This window comes from Microtus pennsylvanicus, chromosome 21 (assembly GCF_037038515.1).
Source record: "Microtus pennsylvanicus isolate mMicPen1 chromosome 21, mMicPen1.hap1, whole genome shotgun sequence".
Classification (NCBI taxonomy): domain Eukaryota; kingdom Metazoa; phylum Chordata; class Mammalia; order Rodentia; family Cricetidae; genus Microtus; species Microtus pennsylvanicus.
In genome coordinates this window covers 32,676,208-32,703,232 of record NC_134599.1, presented here as the reverse complement: position 1 = coordinate 32,703,232, position 27,025 = coordinate 32,676,208, and the positions used below count along the sequence as shown (strand labels likewise).

General features: G+C 37.5%; 1 protein-coding gene across 10 annotated transcripts in view; it reads right to left on the bottom strand.

Annotated features, from left to right (window-relative positions):
- Ppm1b (protein phosphatase, Mg2+/Mn2+ dependent 1B) overlaps positions 1-27,025 on the bottom strand; it is a 58,853-nt gene that overhangs the window by 5,750 nt on the left and 26,078 nt on the right. For 2 of the 10 annotated variants that reach the window (XM_075955264.1, XM_075955263.1), the window contains exons 2-6: positions 25,421-26,280; positions 17,578-17,695; positions 14,319-14,430; positions 13,705-13,762; positions 931-2,628 (exon numbers count right to left, since the gene is read on the bottom strand). In XM_075955264.1, coding sequence (XP_075811379.1) covers positions 2,602-2,628; positions 13,705-13,762; positions 14,319-14,430; positions 17,578-17,695; positions 25,421-26,266 — 1,161 coding nt within the window. In that variant the 5' untranslated portion in view covers positions 26,267-26,280 and the 3' untranslated portion in view covers positions 931-2,601. Of the gene's footprint in view, positions 1-930; positions 2,629-3,424; positions 4,457-13,704; positions 13,763-14,318; positions 14,431-17,577; positions 17,696-25,420; positions 26,281-27,025 lie in introns of those variants that run through there. The other 8 variants (XM_075955259.1, XM_075955258.1, XM_075955262.1 and 5 more) reach the window with 5 other exon arrangements.

Below are 27,025 nucleotides of genomic sequence, written 5' to 3'. Positions count from 1 at the left end.
GACAGGCTGTGATTATCCAGGAGACATTTTCTCTACAGTAAACGAATCGAACGTGTCGCTCTAGGAGAACAACTGACAGTATTTGTTGCCAATGATAAAATGTCACCTTTCAAAAGAAAATTAAAATCCTGAAAACTCTTTCCAACACCATGAGCTTGATAGCTTCTCAATACTTCCAAGATTTAAAAAAAAAAAATCAATCATATTAACAAATACATTTAACTACTGCATAATAAAAATGTCAGCATTCAAAAAAATTATACAATTCAGTATTTTCTAAATGGCCAACATGCACAGATAGAAATCTGACCTCACATTGACAACACACACAGAGTCTTCTCAAAGACAGGCTTCAACCTCCACAGTCTCTTTCCTAGCTAGTATCTGTGTATTGCCAGGTTTCTACAAACACCAGAATGTGACAGGCAGCACACAAAAGAAAAGACATTTAAAAGGCAGAGAGAAGAATCCAGCCACTTTTTATGTCACTTCCTTTGTTTACTTGGAAAGTTCTTGTCATAAACCAATGTTATTACTACTAACAGGGGTTTTATAGTTCCACATAAAGTGCACTCTAAACTCCAACACAATGAACACCAGTAGAATCCACAAAGCAAAAAGTACTTTGTGACATCTAAAATTTAAGGTTACAAATGGGTGCTGAGACAAACTTTAGAAATAACTGGACTACAAAGTTCACAAGAGTAAACATTAAACATGGATGCAGTCTTTCTACCACGAGGACCACTACCCTCACGTGGCAGCAGCAGGTAGTCTGGAGCAGAGAAGTTAACTAGTACTGCCCTACCTGGTCTGGCTGATTTCATCCATCTATGCTCATATCAGGATTTCACAAGTATGCCAATGATATGGATTTAAACAGCCAAAGTTGCACTTTTATTTTTGAAAATCACACCAAAGAGTAGTATGTCACAGTGTTTTAAAATCAATTCTTTATTTAAGTAACAAGTTGGTTACTGCATCGTACGAAGCATCACAATACCATTCTGGACAGGTACTCTCAGGACGGGCCGGAGCAGAGTGGAAGGTTAAACAAACCATTTTACGTTCTTCATTCCCCATTTTTTAATACCCCCCAAACCTCAATAAAGGGACAAGTAGCTTTTTAACACCATCATGTAAAGCACTTTAACTTACAAGGCTAAAATCTAAAGAATAAATAAAATATGTTGTGGCAGTAATTCCTTTCAGAGCAAAAATCAGGTGCACAGGAACCCAAGTGGTCAGGAAAGCCATCTGCATGCAAACATGTGGCTCCCAGACAGCTCAGGAAAATGATACAGAAATACCAGGAATTCCATTCTGCGCAGGACCAGATGATGACTCATTTTTAACTACACACAAAGGCAACTACAACCTGTTCAAACACAATTAAACAGAGAGGAAAATGTTTACAAAGCATCCACAACATGTAAACCATGTACAAATGGATACATTCACCACTTCTCTGAACTCTGGTAACTTCTTTTTGATAAATATTTACTCTTCAAGTTCAGCACTGACTGAATTTAATACATGCAAAACTGAGGGATAAAAACAGAACTAAATAATTTAGGTACCTTATGTGACGGCCACTCTGTACCGTGCTCAATGTTATAAAAGGTTACTGAACCCATGAAAATATCTCTGTAGATTTCCCTTAGATCTAAAATAGATGCTTTTAAATGTATTTATAGTATTTCAATGTGATATTCGGAAACTTTTAAAATAACAGTTAAAAATTATACCAAATTACATAAAACTTGTATCTTAAAAGCTGAAAAATCAAAACTATAGAAACCCACATGTAAAACAAAAGGAAAATCACAATTTACATTATAAAGGCAAATCTCATCAATTAGAAGAATTTGAAGCATTAAGATGACAAAGCAAATTATAAATAGTCATAAATTAATTCATGTGGTTTCAAAAAAGATCTAGAAAGAGTTGAAGGATGTAGTAGATACATGCATAAAATTTGTAAAAGTTTATATTATTGCCAAAGACCGTATCTTGAAGCAAGGCAATTTTACAAAGTGAATATTATTGGAGAACCCAGTTTGGTAATACAAGGAAATTGGAAAAAATTTAAATAACAGTAATAAATACATATTCTATAGTAAATTGCTCAAATGAAATTAAAACCCACAAAACTACAAAAAGCTTCCAACTTGGTGAACTGAAAAACTGGAACTTTTCTTACAGTTCTTTACTCTTATATGCTTATATGTCGTGTTTTGTTTTGCTTTAAAAAAAAAAAACCCACAATGTATCTTCGGAGTATAGCTAACTATATTCCCATGCACCTTAGGCACATGTTATTTGTGGTATACAATTCCGTTGTTTTCTAGGGCCAAAACCTCACTACAGCTGTAACCAGATGCCTGAGCTGTAAAATACTGTAGAGAGCAGGCAATGCTCTGCGTGGGGATTACCAGGAAGTACAAATGGGACAAATAATGGGAAGGGCTAGCGGGTTCTGCTCATATCACAAAACAGTGGGAATCCAAAGAATATTTCCCCTTGTATTGAAGAAAATGTGATTAAAAGTTTTTCCCCCAATTTCAGAATCAAAAGCATTTTAGAAGGTTTCTAAGGCTATCATGGGTCTTCTAGATCTCCAGCGCCCTACAAGAAGAGAAAAGGAAGAATATTGTTATTATGTACCTGTACCACTCCGGGTGGACTGACTTTCAAAAGAAAACAAATTAGGTGAACAATTTACCTTCCTTTCTTTATTAGAAAAGGTCATTTTAGCAGAGAGGTGTGTGTAATGTATACTGTGTGCATACATGTATATCGAATATAGAAAACTGTTGGGATTTGTCCCCTCCCCTCTTCACCTAATGGCCTTCCTTTCTCAAAAACACTTTAAAAATATTCAGGCTTGGGAAAAAAATGTATCAAAATATCAGCTACATGCGAAGATTCCAAACTTTTAAATTATGTTACCTTAAGCAACTTTAAACATAGACTATCGAATAAAAACCTAAGTTAATGTATAGCAAAAAAAAAATGTTTAAAATATTTTGTAATTTAAATTATCTATTTTAAACAAGGCAAAACTTAAATCTATTTTTAAAACAGCTTAGGATTCGTACATTTGCTAATTAATGCCTGATGAATACTTATAACGAAACTGGAAAATGTCGCAACCTTTGATGTGCTCATGGGAAAGCTTTCTTAAACAGCTACATGTGCCAAACTATTTGAAAATGAGTGTTCCACACCACAGAAAAAGGCAGCAGAACTGAGGTACTTTTAAGTAAGCAAGACCTATTTTTTAATTAAGATGTTTTTCTCTTTCGTTGATAACAGCTAATCCAAATTGTTCGGAATTTAATAGTTATAAATTTACTTTAGTTTTCCAGTATCCCGAACCTGATTGTTAAATAAATAAAAACTAAAAAAAGTACAACATGCATAGATTATTCCACATCACATGCTTTATTTGGACTTAACACTGATAATTTCATTCTAAACACTTGGTTGACATACATTTTTATATGTATAGTAATAAGCTATACAGAATATACAGATGAAAGCTATGAGTAGTACATAGTTCTTTTAAAAATGTTTCATAAAGAATACAGAGAAAGGAAAAATAACCACACATCCAGTATCTCAACAACTTCTAAAAATAAAACTACAGAGATGTAAAATATAAACAAATCAAACAGCACATAGATTATCAACTCTGAAAGAAAGTTATAGGCCAGCACCAGCCATTTTTTCAAGAACTAAAATAATAATTAAACACAAATGTATTACAAAGCTAACTACGCATGTATGATATATAAAATAAGCAGTGTAATTCTACATTAACAAGTTTTTCACAATGTATAGTTGTCTTTCCAATCAATAATTTCTAATCCTAGTTATTAAGAATTAACTGCTGACTTTCATAATGGCAACCTAATTTCTGGCATACAATGCAAAATAACTTCATTAAATTCAAAATACTATAAATAGTCAATTTTAAACTATCATAAATGTTTATTCAAAGGCCTTTAAAAAAACAAGGCTATAGGAATATAAGAAAACTAGTTTTCCAACATTCAAATAACAAAATGGTTATATAAATGCACACATTATACTTCCTAAGTAAAAACTGTCAAATCAAGATCACAAAAATATTACCCAAAAAAGGTCATATTTTTTCACCACTCATCTTTGTCCCTGCATCTTCATTACAGCTGTCTAATTCACCAAGACCACTTTCTGATTCAGTGAGTCTTTCCTGCATGGCCACTGGGTTTTCAGCGTCACTGTTCGAAGCAGCAGCTGCAGCAGCCGGGTCGGCCGGGCCTTCTTCTCCCTCTACTTTAGCTAGCCTGTAACTAGTCAGCATCTCCTCCAGAAGTTGTCGGTAGTTTCCCCTATGATTAATTCTCATTTGCCTGAGAGCTTCCACCAATTTTCCCTGTGATCCACTTTCCTCTGCTTCATCGGAGGCCTTTTTTTAAGATTTAAGACCCCAGCGTCAGTAGACAAACGAGGATATCACATGTATCTCATAACATCACACAAAGCACTATTTTTCTCTACCATAAGCAACACAGTTAAGCGAACATTTTCATTAATTATCAGTTCTTACCTGTGCAGATTAATAAAAACTTGTAATTAAGTTATTGTTATTTTTAGTCAATTACCATGAACTAGTTTGTCTTATTCTAATTACTACTTGAAGTTTAATCTGAAACTTTGCTTTTAGAATTCTTGTACGAACATTTTCTAAAATAACTTACTTTTAAAAAATTGCAGGCTTAAATGACTTAGTTCAAAGGGAAACAGTGTTTGAAAGCGAGACAGAGGACAGGAGAGCGGTCATCAGAATGTTAGTGTCTTCATTGCTGCTAATGGCGAGCAGGAAAACAGAGAAAGCAAAACTACAAAGATTGAAACTGGATTCTTTTAGAGATTTAAAACTTTTGAAAGACATTTTTACTTGCCTTAAAATACAGTATTTTAATAAAGCCGCCTCTAGATAAATTATTTTAAACCCTAATACTGGAAATTCCACAGGTTTTTGAAATTATGACTACTCTTAAGTAGTCTTAAGTATTCTTAAGCAGTCTTCTTAGCAAAGAAGGATCTCATTACCTGATGAAGTGAACACAAAGCAGCCTCACACGTGCCCCTCCTGCACACCACCACGGCAGCCTCACACACGTGCCCCTCCTGCACACCACCACGGCAGCCTCACACACGTGTCCGTCACGCACACCACCACGGCAGCCTCACACACGTGCCCCTCCTGCACACCACCACGGCAGCCTCACACACGTGTCTGTCACGCACACCATCACGAGTCTCACACATGCCCCTTTTATGTACACCATCACGAATGAATCATAGCATGCACTCTTTCCAAAATGTGCGATAGAAACCTAATTGCCCTGGCTTTCTATGTGCCAGAAAAGAGGGATGGGGAAAGTAACACTAATGGAACCGTAAGAAAGCAGTAACGCAAATTCAGAAAGTAGGCTGGGATACAGGAAAGCTGGCAAAGGCTCCTCAAAAGTGTCAAGCACCAAAAAAACCCACAGCAACAGTTATTTCAGGAACAAATAAGAAAATTTAGATTTGGCATTTTATGGAACTATAAAATTTCATTTCCCTAGGTATAATGGTATTATTGCCACATAAAAACCATTCCAGTTCTAAAATAAGCCATGCCCTGAAATGCTAAACAGGCAAAATACTATGATGCCTTTAACTTGTTTTCAAAGGGTTAGTTACAAAAAGACTTGATATATACTGTATATATTTCAGATATTAAGATATACAAAGAAACTAAAGCAAAATGTGGACACAACTGAAATCTGTAATAGTCGTTGTCATTTTAATGTTTAACCTATTAGGAAGTTATCACCACCAATGTTAAGAAAATTTTTAAAAAGGTTATTGATGGAAACTCTAAGATACAGTCTCAACTACCCTTGGAGACCCAACATTAATAAATCCACATATTAAAAATTGTAGTGTTCATGAAAAAGGTAGAAAAAGGACCCACGTGCTTAAAAAAAACTGTCCTCATGGCAAAAAACAAAGAATGAGTGTGTATTCTTATGTGTCTTGGGTTGTTCATTTTCACATATTTAAAGTGCTGGGAAAGAGGTGAGAGAGATGGCTCAGTGCTTAAGAACACTAGTGGCTCATCCAGAGGACACAGGTCAATTCCCAGAATCCATGTGACTGCTCACAATTGTCTGTAACCCCAGTCCCAGGAAAATCGAAACCCTCTTCGGTTCCCTGGGCACCAGGAACATAAGTAATGCAGACATATATGCAGCAAAGCACCCATTTTCATGAAATAAAATAAAGTGCTTAGAAAGATAAACATGATGATACAATGGCACAGCATAAAGGGTGGTGGATTATGCTTTCTTTCAATTTCCTATATTTTCTATATGCATATTATTAACTATCAAATTAACTACTTCTGCAGAATAAGTTCTCTGCTAAGATTTTCTTACATATTTCCCTTTACCCTTCTACTGCTAAAAGATGTACTCCCCTCAGGCTCCTCATCTGACTGCATTCAGGAAGAGCTATGATTGAGGTAACTGCGTTTCCAATCACTGTCAGTTTTAATCTGATCTTCAAAAAAGAAATGTTCCATTTAAAGGTGCATCAAAAGCCCGCCCCTCCATCTGTAATAAACAAAAGGCTTCCCTATTATTTTAAAAATAAATTGTAGGACATCAATACCTACTTCAAATGGGCAATGACATACACGAAGAGTAACTAGCCAGACTTTACTCTACAATCACGCACAAGGCCTTTAAATTATAGAGACACCAAAGCTCTATTTCAAGACACAGAGAAGCAGAGGCTCTAAGTATTTTATAACCTACTTTGTAACTCTGACATATAGTCATGGCCTACTAAACCTACTTCAAGTTGGACTGGAGTAAGGCTGTTATGTGAGTCCATTGTGGTGAGTTATCGTACGTCCTTTACACTAAAAACAATCTGCCAATACAGTAGTGGCAGCTTTACAAGAGTAGTTACTCCCCCGCCCCCTTTGTCTTTTCAAAACAGGGTTTGTGTAGCCCTGGCTGTCCTGGAACTCACTCTGTAGACCAGACTGGCTTCAAACTCAGAGAACCACTTGCCTCTGCCTTCTGAGTGTTAGAATTAAAGGCCTACACCAACCCTGCCTTGAAAAGGAGTAATTCATCTCTTAAAAATTAACTAAACCAAACCATGAAATAAAAAAAGGGACTATTTATAATGTCTGGCATCACAACATCATTACACTAAAATGACCATATTTTTAAAAATTTAACCATATTTAAAAGTCATTTTACTTTATAGGAAATTGTATTTTCCCATTGTTTGGAATAGGTGATGGGCAACTAAAAAAATCTTCCCCAGCAATTATAGCTCTCAAAATACTAGTATGGAACTCTCTTGCTCATATCACAAGACGCTATTAACTAGGTTGTGCTTTCTTTACTTGAACTTTAAAGTTCACAGAGTACAGCTATAATGTACCTATTATAGTAATTAACTCTATCTTGCAGGCACATTTTTTTCATACTCTTTTCTATATCATTGACACCACTCAGGAGGGAAAATCCAACATCTGTGCTAAGAACTTTACAAGGTCATTTCATCTTCACAGGCACTCTCTGAAATAATACTGTTTAACTGACACTCTATACATGAAGAGATCTGTCCTTTGTATTAATGAGGTGCAGAGTTCAGGCCTGTGACAAGATACTAACATCAATCTGAATGCTCCAATGAATGCATTATTGTGAATTAAAAGTTTTGCATGAGATATGTCCCATGTATCTAGATACTTATTTAGAATGGATGTTTAAGAGGCTGAAGAGATAGCTCAGCAGTTAAAGAGAACTGGCTGCTCTTCCCCTCTTCCAAAGGACCTGGGTTAGATTCCTAACATCCATATGATAGCTCAAAACATCTGTATCTGTCTTCTTTGGCTTCCTCAGGTACCAGGCATACATGTGGACAAAGACATGCATACAAGTAAAATGGCCATGGTTTAAATTAAAAAAAAAAAGTATCATTTACAGGAATCTGAAGGGATGGCTCAGCAGTTAAAAGTGACTACTGCTCCCACAGAGGGATTAAGTTCCTAGCACCTACACACAGCTCACAACCATCTGCAGCTCCAGTTTCAGAGGCTCTGACCCCCAGTTCTGTCTTCAGACACTGCATCTCATTGTACACTTAATATACAGACAAAAACACTTGCATGCATAACAGTAAATAAATCTTTATAAAAACTTTATGCAAAAAATTTAAGACACAGTGACCACAAGAATTAACTTCCCTTAATGGCTCTGTCATCTAGATCAACATAGTTTAACAATCAAGTAATTTATACAAAACACATCCTTGGCACTAGCTGCTCAAGCCTGAGGACCCGAATTCAGACCCCATAATGCACAGAAGAGATGGGTGTGGCTGTGTGCATGCCTATAACCCCACTGCTGTGAGACAGGAGAATCACTGAGGCTTGCTGTCTACCAACCTGGTGCTGGGTTCATTAAGAAACCCTGTTTCAAAGGAATAAAGTGGGGGAGCGACAGCAGGCCACCTGACAGCCTCCTCTAGAATTCCACACACATAACACATTCATACACAACCCCCCATAGCAATACCAAATAAAACGTAAGAATATAAAGTAAATCAAGTAAAGAACAAATAGGGCAATGAAACTTAGCGTTGAAAAGATTAACTAGTAGGCTGCTGAGATGGCTCAGTGTTAGGTAAAAACACTTGCTGCAGAGCCTGTCATCCTGAATTATGATCCCCAGAACCGACATAAAAGCACAAGACTATAATACCAGTGTACCTAGGGAGATAGAAGGCAAAGATAGGAGAATTGCTGGAAGCTTACAGGCCACCTGGTGTAGCATACACAGAGTAGAAATAAATAAGAGTTTGTCTCAAACATGGAATGCAAGCATGGACACCTGAGGACACACTGACTTCTACATGCCTACATTCTCATTCATTCATTATCCTCCCTCTCTCCCTACACACACACACACACACACACACACACACACACACACACTCCCTGAAGTTCGCTGGTCAGCTAATCTAGGCCAAATTAATAAGCTTCAGGTTCAGTGAAGGTGGAGAGCAACTGTGGAAAGTTACCTAGCCTGCAGCCATGTTCACATATGCATGCATAACTGCACATACCCACATCAACAAGAACACACATCACATGCCAATATACAAAAAATCTAGACTATCACGTCACTAGCCATCTCTGAGGGTTAAGTCTCGCCTTTAACAGCCAAACTATCTCTCCAGCCCAGCAAGCTTTTGTTGCAGGTGTGAGCAGGACGGAGGTGAACTTCTGGTGTCATCCCTCAGATGACGTCACTGTATCTAAGAAAGTGTGTTACCTGGACCGAGGATCACAGGTTATGCTAGGCTGTAGGCCAGTGCGATGCAGTCATCTCATCTCCAGCTCCCCAGGGCTGGGTTACAAGCAAATACCACATGCCTGGACTTTTACATGGATTTTGGGGGTTAAACTCAGGTCTTCCTGCTTCCGCGACAATCACTTTATCAACTAAGCTACCCACCTAGCAATTATTATCTCAGTATTTATGGTTTGGGGTTTTTTGGGTTTTTTTTTTTTGTATCTGTGCATGTACATGACTGAGGAAGATACTGGACTCTGCCCCCTACTTGCATGCAAGCCTTTTCATCTCTCAGTGAACATGAAGCTCACTGATTGGCTAGCAAGCTCCAGGAATGCTCTGGTCTCTACCTCCACTCCATTTTTAATGTCCATCCATCCCATGAATCAAACTTAGGTCCTCAGACTCTTGTGGTAAACCAATTAAGTCATTTATCCAGACTCACTTTTCAAGGTTTTTTAAAGAATACTAGACCAAATATTCAACATGAACAAGACTCTGTCCTAGTCAAGAAGGGTTTGCATTATTTACTATTTACTTATTATGCTGGAGACTGAGTTTAGGGGTTTGCATCTACAGCTGATCTACATCTACCCCTCCTAACAAGCCTGTACTGATCTTTTCTTTACTGACTGCTATGGGTGCTGGGGTTAGAGCCAAAATAAACAAGACTAAGTCCCAGATCTCATAATCAACATTTTAGAAAAAGAGGAAGGGTGTAACCACAGGCCTGGCTACATTAAGAACAACTTACGGCAAAACATAGTTTTGCTCCCAGATGTTATGGTATAATGGCCAAAATCCTTTAGGCAATTACTCTTGGGGGGGGGGGGCTTTAAAAAACTAAAGAAAATCACAGATAAATTTGTTAATAAAGAATACACACATGGACATTTTCAAAACTGTCTGGGTATTTGTGGACCCCTTGCTCAACAGTCCCTGAAAAGAGTCTTTGACAACTTTTTGTTTTTCAGTGAGGAACTCATCAGTACTGTTTGTACTAGTAAGACTGAAGATGCCCTAAAACTCTGAACTAAAAGAACACTGCTAGCAAACAACCTAAGAGTCATTTAAGCCCTCCTCAAGCTTTCGGGGTATCTTTAAATTATTAAATCTCTGGCTGATATCCAACTGGACTTTTCAGCATATACTCACTATCACAATTTTTTAGTTATCTCAATTTTTTATTTTAAACATAAAACATAAGGAAAAATGTAAGAATAAGGTATGGTTGTACATGCCTATAGTCCTAGCACTTGAAGGGGGCAGGTAGAAAGATCAGGAGTTCAAGCGTGGCCTGAACTAAACATCTGAGGCCAGCCTGGGCTACAGGAGACCTTGATGCAAACAAACAAGTATAGAAACAAACAAACCAAACAGCCCTAAATATAGAAAAAAATGAATGAATGCTGATTTCTAATGGTACTATTTAAAAGTATTTAGAAAAGGAACAATTCTATCTGGTAGAAAGCAATTATTTGTAAGTTAAAAACCTGTCTTAACTGTGAATAACTTTAACTCCAATTTTTTAATATCCTAAATAAAAAAAAAACCTTCCCCTTTAAAATAATTTTGAATACTCTCTTCTGAATTTCTACCACACTCTTGCTCCTCCGTCTCCTGTCAACACAGTTTCTCTATCTGTCTGTGGAGGGCTCAAAACTGTGTCAATCTGCTGACTGGAATTCATCAGTTTCAGAACTAGGAAGTAATTAAATGCTTACTTAGATGTCCATCATTCCTTTGCTTCTCTGCTTTTCCAGTACATGTCTCTCAGTGGCTACTTGCTCAACATAGGTGTGCACTATTCTGAAAGAGTATGATAATGCTTTCCAAAACAGGATGCTAGTCTGCAAAGTCAACTTTTATAGTGAAAGAGTAGATTTCTCTAATCTAGTATCTACTAAGAATGAATTTAGACTCATTATTTGATCTGTACAGTTATTTCACAACTATTTGACTTCTAGCATCTACCATTTACTACTATAAATGTTAAAGTGACAGAACTGCCACAGATGGACCAGGGCTCAGGGTTAGAATATGTGCCTAGCATGTATAAGGTCCTAAATTCAATCCCCAGCAGGGAATGGAGTGTTTACAGGTATGGTTTTAGTCTATCATACTTGAATCCTAATAAATAGTATGGTTCTTCACTTGACAATTCACAAGGCCACTGTCTTGATAATAGCTCTGAAACCATTTTCATTATTTCTCACCATAGCTGTTCTTTATTCTAGCAAGTCAGAGCCACAAACACCACACCAACTACTGCCTCCATCCCCCAAAACCTTACACTTTGACCCTGTCTTTCTCCTCCATTAGAAATGCCACCTTCCTCATCTTGTCTCTTCAGATGGATATATATTTATATCCCCTTATCAAATTATTTGGGTGCTGGGCACTGAACTTAGAGCCTAACATGTACTAAGCAAATGTTCTCCCCCAGGGTTACAGCCCCAGCCTATCAAATTCTGTATTGTGCCTTTTTTATAAACTACAAGACATACCTTTTTTATTTACTTATATGAGTGTAAGTATAAGGTAAACAGTATGAACAGATGTATAAGATAATGTTTCTCCCTCCATCAATTCACTGTTTGTCCGACAGGGTTTAATTTGTTAAGATCAATGGAAAGCTTATACATAATCATGTAATCCTCAATCTATGCAGCCATACAGAACCTTACTAAAGGCAAATATTTTACCCTTAATCTCAAGGTTCTGTGGCTTACTTATTCACTTTGAAGTAGCTATCATGTGTAATCGTTTACTCTTTAAAAAATTCAAGTCACCTCTGCTATATGTTAAAAAATGTAGAGATAGTAAGCATTTTCAAATTGTGTTTGGAGTAAAAAGACTTCTTGAGAAATTAGGAAATTCAGCAGGCTGTCGTATTTTTAAAGGATTGCTCACCAAAGCTACATTCTGAAATACCTGAGGAAATGGGAGCGTGTCCACAGCTAACAGTGACCGACCACATTCTGAAATACCTGAGGAAATGGGAGCGTGTCCACAGCTAACAGTGACTGACCACATTCTGAAGGATTATTGCTGACAGCAGTGATGCTACAACATAGCTGTCATCTTTCAGATGTACAGCAAACTTTTAAGTTGTCAACATTCTTTACATATCTGTCTCAACTTTCCCTCAAGTTTTCACATCTGTATTTTTATATTAAGGCTCAAAGTTATGAATCTAATTCTTTAATACTTTGAAGTAGGAACAGGTTACAAAAGAAAGAATAAGAGTCACTACAATAGAGTAAGTGTTGTTAAAGCAATGTCAATTTTATTCAACTCACTGAAACTTCATTAACAGGGAAACATTTTATTATGACTTGTTTTGGTTTTGTTTGGACATAGAGCCAACCTCTGGCTGGCCTCGAACTCACAGAGATCCACCTTCCTCTGCCTCCTGAGTGCTGGGATTAAAGGTGTCATCATGCTACTACACTTGATATTATACTTATTAAGAAATTGTACTTATGCAATAATGAATCCTAGGAAAATGATGCAATGGAAAAAAATTCTATGTACTGGCTACTCTATCTACCAAGTCAACTGAGCCTGCAAATATAGGTGGTGAGTCTATTTCTTCTCAAGAAATTTCTTAGCCAAGTATGGCTCCCTTAAAGCTTTGAAATATACATATTAAAACATATTGTTTATTTTTAGATACCCCCAAACTTGAAAGCCAATCACAAAATATATCTGATTAGCTTTAAAGCTAGGTCCAACTAAAATCAGGGGGATTGTTTCCTCTTCTGCCTGAGTATTAAAAGGTATGTAAAGGGGCAAGCTACAGCTCATCATTTCAGGGTCAGCGGGGTAAGAGGTGAAGGAATGGAGCTCAGCTCTTCATTCACACAGCCACAATGCATGACTACTGTGCAAAAGAGCGTCACAATCTCACCGGGACACACACGGGCACTGAGAGAGTAACTTACTAACCTCTGCTGCTGGTAGCTGAAAAGTATTAGTTATTTGAAAGCACATTCTTGCCTCAAAATGAAGGCATGAGAGAGGAAGACGAAGAAAGGCAGACAAAGGAAGAAAACAGAGATAGCCAAACAAAAAAGGTTTCCTGAAAAGCTAAACTAACAACAAAGCTATCTACAAACCAGTGTTTATGTCTCTAATACATTTTCTAAAACTTCAAGTGACTCCTTAAAAGGGCAAACAGCAGTCAGTTATTACATAAACATCACTATGTGAACTAGTCATATTTAACATTTATATTATAAAACTACTTTAAATCATCAAGAAATAAACTACAACTTACCCCATCACTGTCTCTGTGTGGATTCAGTCTACTATAAACAGCTTCAATAACATTGCGCCTAAAAAGATATGTTTTTATTATGTATAATTTTAAGATCATGTAGTCTTGACTGTCCTGGAACTTTCTTTAGACCAGGCTGGCCTTGAACTCAGAGATCTGCCCGCCTCAGCCTCTAGGAGTAAAGCGCTGCTGAGATTAAAGGCATGTGCCACCAACCCAGTCACTCATAATTTTTGATTTTATAAACTCTGTTCGTTCTTATTAAGCAAAAAACTTGTCTTCAAAGAATATATTTCTTAAAAAAAAAAAACAAAACAAAAAAAACTCCTGGGCTGGTGAGATGGCTCAGGCTCAGTGGGTATAAAAGTGTTCTCTACCAAGCCTGGTGATGTGAGTTCAGGAGTTGGAGCTCACATGATGTCAGGAGAGAACCAATTTTGCCAAGCTTGTGCTGACACATGAAGAATGCCCAACCCCATCCCTGCATACAGTCCATCTTTTCAGATGAAGTATTTCACCTTTATATAAGTGATCTACTTCTGATTTTTTTAGTCAAAATGATTTAATTACTAATTTAAAATAAATTTAAAATTAGCTCTTTTTGTTCTACTTACTTGCCAGCAAGTCCTCCTCCAGGAGGTAAATTTGGGATGTTTTCTGCAGACAAAATGCGCATAACATGGGCAAGATCAGGCATTCCTTCCTCCCCAGACTTCTCCATAATTTCTGTAAATTTAGGAACAGGACATAAAAAGTCATTGACATACACATGTTCACCCTAAGATATTTTCATAAAATACAAATTAGAACTAAATGTTCAATAAGAGGGCAGAAAAAAAAAACGTCAGCAGCGAGGCAGTGGCAACATGCGGCTTTAAGGACAGCTCTTGGGGAGGCAGAGGCAGGCAGATCCCTGTGAGTTCAAGGCCAGCCTGATTTACAGATAAGAGGTCCAGGACAGCCAAGGTTGTTGCATGGGAAGGTGGGGGGGGGGGGGCGCAAAAATGTCAATGATACAGTCAATGAAATGGTTTATACCCAATAAAAATAATTCTCACAAACATAGTAACTCATGAACGAACACTGTAGCATATGTGCATGGCATACGGCAGCTAAAGGTCAGTGTCCAGTTTCCTCCTTGATTACTCTCTACCTCTCAGTGGACCTACAGCTTTGTCATCTGTCCCTCTACTGCTGGGGATACAGCACCACAACTGACTTTTACATGGGTGCTGGGGATCTGAACTCACATCCTTATGCTTTTGTGATAGGCACTTAACCAAATAAGCAATTTTTCCAGCTGAGAATTTTCTTGATTTTATGTGAAAATAATATAAGCTGCAAAAGGTAAGCTGAGCACTGTGGCACATGTCTGAAATCCCAACAGTCAAGAGGCAGAGGCAAGAGAATTAGAGTGGCCTGGGCTACAAAATGAGTTCAAGCTCAGCCAGAGTTAGTGAAAGCAGTTACAGTGAGACCGTCTAAAGTCATTATAGGCAAACAAAAACAATGGTTGCATAACAATCCTGAGAAAAAGGAAATTTTAAAGCATTTTTATATATTTATTCTTAAATACTTATGTTCTATAGCAATTTAAAGAAAACGAATCATAGTACTTGCAAAACAACTGTACGTTCTTCATTTTTATATGTAACTTACAAAAAAGAAAAATGTGTGTATGCATACATGTGCATGTTTATATGTGTGGAGGCATGTATCTAAAATGAAGACTCTGTGGTTTTAGGAGGGAATGGTAGGGGTGAGAGCAGGTGGAGAGGTTGAGCCCAGAGCCAGCAGATATCTAACTTGTATGTGAGGTCCCTGTCCTCTTCTGGTGGGCTGACACACCAGCCCAGCCTCAGCTGAACTCCATTTTCATGCTTGCCCTTTGTGCAGCAAATGCTGTAACTGCTGACCCCATTCTCTCAATCCCACTCCAACCTCCTCCCCTCCCCGCTCCACCCCAAGACAGTCTTGCTTATATAGCCCAGTCTGTCCTCAAACTCCAGATAAATCCTCCTGCCTCTGTTCCCAGTGATGGGATCACAGTCTAAGAAAGCCTCTTTTTCATCAGAGACAATGATCTAACCAAGCTATCCACATACGGTAAGCACTATAGCACTGAGTGACACTCCTAGCTCCAGTAAATCACTTTAAAAAGAATCTTTAAATTTCATTTTTAAAGACTTTTATTGTAGCTGGGCAGTGCTGGCGCACACCTTTAATACCAGCATTTGAGAGGCAAAGGAAGGTGGATCTCTGTGAATCGGAGGCCAGACTGATCTACAGAGAGTGTCAGGACACCCAGGGCTACGGAGGAAAACCTGTCTCAACCGTGCCCCACGAAAAAGATTTTTATCGTACATGCATGAGTATCTTGCCTGCATCTGCATGTCTGTATGTGCACCACATGTATGCCTACTGTCCACATGTGTGCCAGATTCCCTGGAACTGGAGCTACTGGAAGCTGTAAGTTACCACATGGGTACTGGAAGTTGAACCCAGATCCTCTGTAAGAACAGCAAGTGCTCTTAACTGCAAGAGCCATCTCTCCAGCCTATTTTATCTATCTTAACTATATGTGCCTTTATGTGGGTACTACCTTTAACATAAGAAACCAGTGTCCCAGCCGGGCGGTGGTGGCGCACGCCTTTAATCCCAGCACTCGGGAGGCAGAGGCAGGTGGATCTCTGTGAGTTCGAGGCCAGCCTGGTCTACAAGAGCTAGTTCCAGGACAGGAACCAAAAGCTATGGAGAAACTCTGTCTCGAAAATTAAAAAAAACAAACAAACAAAAAAAACAGTGTCCTAAGCAGCCTCTCAAGATACAAAATAACAACCTTTACCAAGCCTCAATAAGATTCTGGCTTTGTCCTTAGAATCCATCTCTTCCCCTTTAATTCCACCACGACTCCCTTACTTCTAAAAAAACTGCCTGTAACCAGGTCTTCAGACTCCTGACCGCTTTTGCTGCCAATCCTATTCATCTTTTAGTTGAAACATCACTGTTACTTTTTAAATCCTTCACTTAGTCACACTGCTTTACACTCCTACATGCAAGATGTTTACTGGTACAAGACTGCTGAAGGCTTAGTCCCTGGCTGGAGACACTATTAAAAGCTGACTGAATTATAAGGATCCAATCGACTAAGAAGTGAGTGGATTATCACAAAGTGATGCCTAGCTGGAGAAAGCAGGTCACTTTAGAAGGATAAATCTTCCCCTTGGTACACCAGCATCCCTGCCCGCTTAGTCAACGATGGATGTTCCTACTTCCTTGCTTCATTTGGGTTCGATGGGCCAAAACACTTACTAAACTAAAATACATCTTTTCTTCTTTAAATTGTTGATCTCAGGCATTTTTAGTGTCAGGAAAGATAGATGCCACTGCTAATGTTTTGGACCAGGCAATTTTTGTTGTGGTATAGTCTTGAGCATTAAGATGTAAAGTGGTGCCCTGATCTCAAACTCATATGCCAGTAACACTGCCACAAGTCACATGGAGACTAATCTCCCCAAATAAAAACCACTGCAGTCTGGTACATTATCAATCAATTTTCATTCCTTCTACAAGTATCATTTTGTTCCAAATCACCACTACTACCTGGCAACTGCATTAAGAAATTGTACACTGACCTCCACCCTAAAACATCTTTCAAAGAGGGAGAAACCCCTTTCTCCTTACATTGATACTAATCTAAGACAGCATATCTTAGGCAGATGGATATTTATTTTTGAAGTACATTTTAATATACTGAGAAAATTTAAATACTGAGAAAAATTTAAAAGAATCATCTAATAATGGAGATTATTCTTTCTTTCCTTCTGAACTGGGGAAAAAAACAAAACAAAACAAAACAAAAAAACACCTTACCTTCAACCCGAGACTCCAAGTGTTCATCCAGCTCTGAATCTCTCTTCACTGCTTCATCTGAGACCTTGGGGGCGTTTGAAAAGCAAACTAATACAATACTCATGTTATCCCGACTTCCCTGAAAGAAAAGGCAAAGTTTTCTATGTTTCAACAATTGGCTATTATTTAGTTCCAGAGTTACTTTAAGCAGTTAAGATTTATTTAGCCACCCAGAATGTATACCTTAGGTAATCTTATTGCAAAGGCTTAAAATACAACCATAAGGAACAAGGTGTCTAGGTATGACTATAAATGTAGTTATTCTTGGATTTTAATTCTGTGTAACTATTTTTACCCACCAGCTCACATCCTGAGAAATGAAGACAACTTTATACCTATTACATCTTCCTCACTGTTTTTCATTCAAAATTGCATAATCCTAGGAGTGGCTTAAGCCTAAAACACCCTCTTAAACATTTGGAAAAATTCATGCTAATCAACATAATGCAACTCTATTCAACTTTGCTGAAAATCTGATTATCATAAAACTCAAGACGCTACATCGTAGAAGGAATCAACTTCCAAAAGCTGTCCTCTGACTTCCACATATGTACCGCACACTCATGCAGACACACACCTACTATAAATAAATGAAAATGGAAAAAACTGGGGGGCGTTGCATGCGAGAGAGAAATTCATTACTTTAATATTCTTAAGTCACATCAAACAATGGGATATGAACACCTGGGCAACCGGGTTTTTTGCTTTTATTCTGTTTTAGAGATAAGGTGTCAAAGCTTGCTTTAAATGTGCAATCCTCCTGCCTCAGCCCAGCAAATGTTTAGACTGCAGGCATGTGCCACCTGAGTCAACAGGGGCAACTTTTAATCCCAGGGTGTTTAGAAAGGAGGAAAAAGTTTGTTTTATATAAGAATAAATTTTACTCCTTTTAATTATGACCTTAAAAATTACATTAAAATGGAAGTACAAAATACATTCTTAAAGTGCCATGACTGGGCAATAAATTAAAAAAATTTTCTGCCCTTTCTTTAGGTATATAATGAGTATCTCAACATATAAAACTGCAGTTAGACTTTTTCCACCGATGACAGTGTTTTTGTCTTTGTTCCTGAGATGCTGTCACTATATTATATAGTCTGAATTGGCCACGAAACTCAAGCTTTCCCTGCATCTACTTCTACTGAGTTAACAGAAATGTGCAACTAAGCCTAGCAAATTCTTTCTTTCAAGCTCTAATAAGTTTGAAGGGGTAAGAGGTCTTCTCCAGATGTCACAGTCTCTCTATAGACTCCTGAGCTTTGGTAGAAAAACCCATCAGAAATATATAACCAGCTGCTAAAGTGTCTGAAAAACCAGAACTCTGACACTACCCAAATTTCATTACTGAACAAAACCCACCAACTTTTATGACTCACTATTAGATACACTTGGTTATATGACTACACACATAAGTGTATCGTATGAGTATAGTTAAAGCAAAATTTTTTAATCTAAAAAAAATTTAAACTATACAGTAGATAATGAAAACATCAAACATCGCTATGATTTTTTGAACAATTTTTATGGACACACAGAAGGGTTGGCAGACACTTAACAATAATAGTATCTTTTAACCATTTCCTTTTGTAACACCAAAAACATTATTAAACAATTCCTAATCAATATGCTATCTATAAAAACTCCACTTGATCCTTATAAATTATAAAATATAGACCCTATCAATTATAAAAATTAATTTACACTTAGTTCCCAGTCATGTGTGATTTCAATGCTGTTTCTATTTCCAGGGAAAGAGGACTCTTCCTAAACACAAAGCACAAGTGTTTCACAGCAACTGAAAAAGAACCTTCCTGTTTTTCCTGTTTATTAGAGACAAACCATAGTCATTTGATTGCATAATCAACAGTTTTCATTAAACTCAAGGTTGAAATTTGTTTCTATAAAAATTAAGAACAAGATATTAGCTATTTATTTCAATACCCTTTCTTTTATACTTCAGTAGATAGCTATAATATACACTGAAGAATCTGAGCATTAATAACTAACAAATTATGTTAAAGAAGGCATTGCCCTACTATAAAGAACGGTGTCTGAATTTAGGTAAAGAGATTTTGACATATTTGGTTGGTTCTGAAGCTGAATGTTGCATGAATACAAAGGAGAGTTCAGAAGTATGTCTCCACACAGCATATGTGATAGTTTGGGACGATGTTACAATAAAAGCAAGTCTTCATAATAGTAATAATAACCAGTGTGATATAGAAGATAAGGCTTCTATGTTCAATTATGTTCAATGTTCCCAAGGTTTGAGAGGTTGTGTAATATACAACAGGAACAGAGTCTCAGTAGCAAGTGCATTTTCAAAAGAATGAAGTAAAAATACATTATAATATGTAATATCTTACTGGGACATGTAGATTCATTAAGTTTGAATGTACTTGAAACTGGTAACAATCAATCTGGGCTAAGGTGAAATTGTGAAAAAATACTCAGGCACTAGAACAAGATGATGAAGAAAGCTGAAATCTCCCCCACTAAGCTGTACTGGATTTATGTAAATTGTACTTTCATCATCGATTCTCTCTTCTTCTTAAAACAGCCAACCAGGGCCAGTCAGACAACTCAGCAGATAAAGTTCTGTTGAATCACATGGAAGGTGAGAACCAATTAATACAAGTTCCCCATACACTTCCACTTGCGGGGCACATGTGCAAACACACACACACACACACAGACATTTTTAAAAGAAATTGCTAACCACAACCCACTCCAATATTTTATGTTTAAAATATTTTGCCTTTTTAAATGAAGATATTTTTCACAAATTACACCGGAAAAGGTTTAGAGTTAAAGTGAGTTTAGAACTAAAATATTTCGGGGATAAAGTACATTTTTCATGTTGTAGGAATAAATCAGAGTGATACTAACTTTCAAAGACACCTTCCTAAATTTTATCCCAAGACTAGATCTAGTCCATGTATTAAATAAGTTTCTGTATATAACTTATGTTAGCTCCAGTATATAACTGAATTTAAGAAAATCAAATATCTTAGAATATCAAGGAATATTGATTTTTATAATGCAAGTTAAAGCAAGAAGCATATTATGTTCCATTTCTATAAAATACAGTAAAAAACTATTTTTATGTTTGTACATGTATATTAGTAAACAGAACTACATGGAAATAATACAGCCAGCTGTCAGCAGCTAATTTTATAACTGGGGAAAAATTCCCCCACTACATCAGAGAACAAATTTTTCAGACCTTTGGTGAATAACATTCACCAAAATGCACATATGCATAGAATCAAGTTTTTCTGATAATCACTTCTAAAAATAAAGTCAGAAAATACAAAATCAAGTCTTAACTGTTAATGTTTAACTGTACCAACTAACAACTATTTTTCCATGTCAACTTCCATTTCTTTCCTTGTAAACTACAAACTTTCTTTGCCCAATTACTATAAACATTAAATACATATGACCTATAAATCATAAAATGTCACACAAATAGCAGTTATATACTTTAAGAAATCTTAGTCAGTTGGCAATAAACACCATGATGAGCAGCAAAATAGCCCTTGATTGGTTAGTAGTGGTGCATACTTTTAATCCCAGCACTCAGGAGGCAAAGAGAGGCAGGTGGATCTCTATGAGTTCGAGGCCAGCTAGTTTCAAGACAGCTAGGGTTGTTACACAGAGAAACCCTGTCTTTAAAAAAGCAAGCCCTTGTTTTTTGTTATTTTTCTAGACAGGGTTTCTCTGTAGCCTGGCCATTCGGAAACTTGTTGTATATACCAGGCTGGCCTCAAACTCACAAAGATCCACCTGCCTCTGCCTCCCGGGTACCAGGATTAAAGGTGTGTGTCACCACTGCCTGACTTAAGACTGTTTTCTTAGGGATAATTTAAGTAGTATAATATCTGACAAAGTCATAATCTAACACAACAGCAACCTAAAAGATGATTTATCATTAACAACTCTAATGGCTGCTATAAAAATTAACAGGCATAAAATACAAGTTAAGTGCAAAGACAACACAGACTCACAGAAACCAGTAACTCTGTAATACTGTAATTCTGACAAAGATTATTACCACAGTCTTTCAAGGCTTTATTAGTTACCATACACAAGCGTGTGTGCTATTAAAAGGCATACTCAGCGTAGAAACACGGACTTCATCTCAATCTCCTGGGGGAAAACTCTACTTAATTGGATATTCTTTGGCTCTCCTATTAAAGCAAGCAACACTGACTAAACATCTGTTTTACATGGAATTAAACATATGTATGTATGGCCGGGCGGTGGTGGCGCACGCCTTTAATCCCAGCACTCGGGAGGCAGAGGCAGGCGGATCTCTGTGAGTTCGAGGCCAGCCTGGTCTACGAGAGCTAGTTCCAGGACAGGAACCAAAAGCAACAGAGAAACCCTGTCTCGAAAAGTCCAAAAAAGAAAGAAAAAAAAACCCCACATATGTATGTATATAATATTCCCTTCTAAATTTCAAGTAATCATGTTCTATTTTACAGTACAGCCAACCCTTGGTTTTATAATGCAAACAAGTAAAATTTATGGAATTAAAAAAAGCAAGCATAGGCTTAATTCCATAAATAACATTCAGTCATTAGGGAAAAAATAAGCAAACCTGTAGTTCTACCCCGACCAATTGAGTTTTTCAAAATTTACTTCAATCTAAATGCAGATTCAATCAAAGGAACTATGCTGATCAATTTCCACTAAAGTGGAATGAACTACCTGCTCCAACCTCTTATCTGTACTGTTACTCCTTTCTGAGATTCTAGGACAGCATGTAATCTTTTAACATCACTGCCAGAGACATTAAATTACTTTAAACTGGTAAGAGCTATATTGTAAAGATATACCACCAATATCAATTCAATCTCCTTCAAAGGGTATTCCCAGTTCCTGAAAACTAGCATACTTTTGGGATAGAATGTTTTGTAGTAAAACAGAACATTAGTCCAAGCTACCATCCAGATAAACTTCCAGCTATCCTCATGACCACCTTCTTCAAATATTAGAATGCTATGCAGTCATGACAAAGTTCACAGCTCTATAAACAGAGATCTCTCTCTCTCTCTACACCACACTGCTGGAAAAAGTAGGCTGAATAAAAGCACATATAATGAACCTCATGTTAAAAAAAAATATACAACTTCAGACAATAAAACTGTAAAACTGGCTATCGATTTAGCTCAGCAAGTAAAGGCACCTTCCGCCAAGTCTAACTACCTGAGTTTGATTCCCAGGACTCACATGGTGAAATAAGCACGAACTCCATCAAGCTGTCCTCTGCCATTTGAGCACTGGGGGGGGGGGGGGGGGGGGGGTAGGGGGTGTGAGGGTAAATTTGCACCCAAGTACACACATAATAACTAGATATTCAGTAAAATTTATAAATATATACTGTTAAAGTGATTGTGTGAAATGACACACATCTATAATACCATCGAGGGGGCAGGAAGAACAAAGGAAGCTTCTGGAGCTAGCCTGCAAGTAAGTGTGTGTGTGTGTGTGTGTGTGTGTGTGTGTGTAGCTATGGTGACCGAGTTTCAAAAAGCTCATTAAAAAAAAAAAAGCTAGAAAGACTCATGAATGCTAAGAACCTGATTTGGGTGAGAAGAAAAATTGAGTGTATTCTTTGAATTTTCCATTTTATCTAGATATTTTTCCACTTAACACAGACACAAGTTTTTATAATTTGGGGAAAGGCTACTTTTACTTACTAGTCAAGCAAAAAAAAAATGTCTGCTTTGCTCTCAAAAGGCTCCAAATGAACTCTAAGAGCCTAAGGAGACATTTTAAGAGTTGATGCCTATTTGGTCACTGACAGACATTCATTGATGGCTTTTGTACTAAACTCACCCTGAGAAGTAAAAAGGACACATAAATTAGAAAAGAAAACATCAGAAAAGTGGGAACTGTTGCCATTTGAATCATTTAAGCTGTACAATGTGGTAACTAAGGCTAGGCCTTAAAGTCTTCTTTGGAAGCTGGCTCCTTTCATTTTATGGTAATGAGATATTTCACCCACACCCAGTATTTCCAGGGCTCCTCCTCTTTTAAACTTTCTCCATTTCTCGACCAAGATGCATTTAAAAAAATATTTACTGGGGATCGGAGAGCACATTGGGATCAGAGGACAAATTGTGGGTGTTAGTTGTCTCCTGGGGACTTAACCATGCATGGAACCATCTCATGAAATGGAATATTATTTTAAGGTGTGCTGTATTTGTTTATGCTATGGAACATTTGTTCTAATGATGCAGAGACGTGTTGCATTCTTTTATGTTGCAATGTTGCACTTGTTTTAACTCTTCTAGTGAAGAAGCTGGTATTACTTTGTCTGTCTAAAACACCTGATTAGTCTAATAGAGAGCTGAACAGCCAAAAGCAAGTTAGGAAAAAGGATAGGTAGGACTGAGGGGCAGAAAGAATAAATAGGAGGAAAAATTTGGGAAGAAAGATCAAGGAGAGAGAAAAGTGGCCAGCCACCCAACACAGCCAGACAGGGAATAAAAAGGGAAGAAAAGATACACAGAAACAGAGAAAGGTTAAAGCCCAAAGGCAAAAGGTAGATGGTGTAAGTTAAGAAAAGATGGCTAGAAATTAGCCAAGCTAAGGATAGGCATTTATAAGAAAGAATAAGCCTCTCTATTTATTTTGGAGCTAGGGGGCATGTCCCCCCAAACAGTAAAACAACTACCACAATCTCACTGTTTACAAGCATCCTTCTTAGAGACTTGCTGACTATGCTGCACTGGGTACATGTGGTAGGAAACAAAGGCTCTCAGCTAGCAAACAGAACCAAACACCACACTCTTTAGTTAACAGGCCAGTTTTGCCTTTAGTATCTTCAGGCACAGAGCACTTAATCACCTATCTAGATACCAGTTAAATCATTTCTATAAAGATGTTGTTCAAAGATCCACATGAATGAACTGAATTTTCTTTCTCTCTTTTTTTTTTGGAGACTATTTTATCCTGGTTGTCCTCAAACTCACAAAACTATGCCTGTCTCCATAGGCACCTGTGTACGCCTGGCCCAATGAATGATGTACTGAATGATGTAAAGGTATTTAATGGAACAGCTAAGTAACTGGAAATTTTTTCATTTTTTTGCTATTATTTTGCGGAATTACAATTCAGACATTTTAAGAATTTCACCAGAAATTTTCCTAGGATCACATTTTCCCATAAGGCTTTAACTTTAATCAGAGATAATAACATCTACATAAAAAGAATTTTAGTTAACCTTCTATGCGGGTGATTACTAACCTTATACTGTTTACAGTTAGATGTAAACTCAGTCCATAGCTTACTAACAAAAAAGGAGACGCAACTCATTTGTTTCAGTTTTTGTCTTAACCACTATGAAGACCAAAACACAATTTTACCCTTGTGGCTTTTGGTAAATCTGTCAGTATTTCCTGTAGCTCTTGATATTTTAATGTAAGTAACAGAATTGTACTACATACATGTTTTAAGCTGTTTCAAATCATGAGTAAGACGGTTACTGCCAACATTAAGCATGTAGATCAGAAGTCATCGTTCTACATAGCTATTTCTGAAATATCAACAAGTTATAAAACATTCAAGCTTAATAAATTTGAGATATCTGCTTGTCACTTAATTTTCAAATTAGGTTTGGAAAGATTAAATTGGCAAAAGGGTTTAATTTTCTTGAAGTATGTATCTGAAAATATGTTCTCTACATAAAATAGTAAAAGTTATAAAATTTTAAGTTTGCTTAAATTTACTTACCATGTCTTTTCAAAATCAATAGTGTGTTATGTTAGTTCAAGCAAAAAAGCTTACATACCTTATGTAAACAAGTGTCCACTACCCAATTGCACACACTCTCCAGGTCATCAGAGACCTCAAGCCTAGACTTAACAAATTCACAGAGCTCCTCATTACTCATCACATCCCAGATCCCATCACAAGCCAGGACGACAAATTCATCCTCTTCTGCTCTTAGTATCTCATAAACCTCAGGCTCTGGAGAAACAAGTTGTTCTGTTGGGCCCTTGCCATCAACACACTTGTAATCAAAGTCCCCCAGAGCACGAGACACTGCTAATGAACCATTCACACGCTGTATCATTACACTGCCTCCTGCATTTTGGATTCGTTCTTTTTCCACTGGATTACAAGGTTTGTGATCCTGGGTAGAGAAGCAGACTTCTCCATTCCTACACAGAACAGCTCGAGAGTCACCACAGTTGATAAAGTAGATATGTGTAGGTGAAATCAAAACACCCACTGCCGTTGAACCGCTCCTGTCCATCCCATTTCTGAGGTCTGAAAAATTACGCATATATTCATCAATTTTCAAAAAGCCAGTTCTGATACCAGTCTTAACGCTTTCCACCGAAGGTTCAAGAGTAGAGCCTGGTTTGCCAGCTGCCCTGAAGTCTTCATTAGTAGTGATGTGTTCCAATAAATGCGCTGAACAGTAATTTGCCACTCGGGATCCAGCATGACCATCATAAACTGCAAAAAATGACCAGTTTTCCAAGCCGTGAGGAATACCCACAACAGCTGTGTGTGCATCTTCCATTTCCACTCTCCATCCTTGCATGCTGCTCAGGCCATACCGCAAACCATTCCCAGCACCATGAGCATTGTGTTTTTCAGTTTTGGGTTTATCCAAAAATGCACCCATGTTTAGTAATGAATCTGAAAGAGAAAAAAATATGGTGTTAAATGTTTAAATTTGACATAGTTTATCTACAGTACTCCATTTATTCTGGACCAACTCATTTCCTATGTATTTTCTACAGGCCCTGACTTACTGGGGTGACAACAGAAGTTTCCTGACACTCTTTCTAAGACACTGATTTCTTTCTTTTCCTTTCCTCTTCCTTCCTTCATTACATATACAGTGCTATGTCTGCAAGCATGACTACAGCCCAGAAGAGGGCACCAGACCCCATTACAGATGGTTGTGAGTCACCATGTGGTTGGTGGGAATTGAACTCAGGACTTCTGGAAGAGCAGACAGTGCTCTTAACCGCTGAGCCATCTCTCCAGCCCCTACTGATTTCTTCTTAATGATTTGATTTTTTTTTATGTGCATTGATTGGTGTTTTGTCTTGTGTATGGCTATGTGTCAGATTCTGTGAAACTGGAGTTACAGTTTAGAGCTGCCATGTGCGTGCTGGGAATTGAACCCGGATTCTCTGAAAAACTCTGAGCCATCTTTCCAGCGCCTAAGACACTGACTTTTTTCTTGTTTGTTTGTTTTGGTTTTCAAGACAGGGTTTCTCTGTGTAGCCCTGGCCGTCCTCATTACTCAGAGATCTGCCTGCCTCTGCCTCCCGAGTGCCACCACCACCCTGCTAAAACACTGATTTTAAAACCAGCACATAAGACAGAATCCAACCAATTAAATCAGATATCAGTGGATTTTTGTTACTGTTTG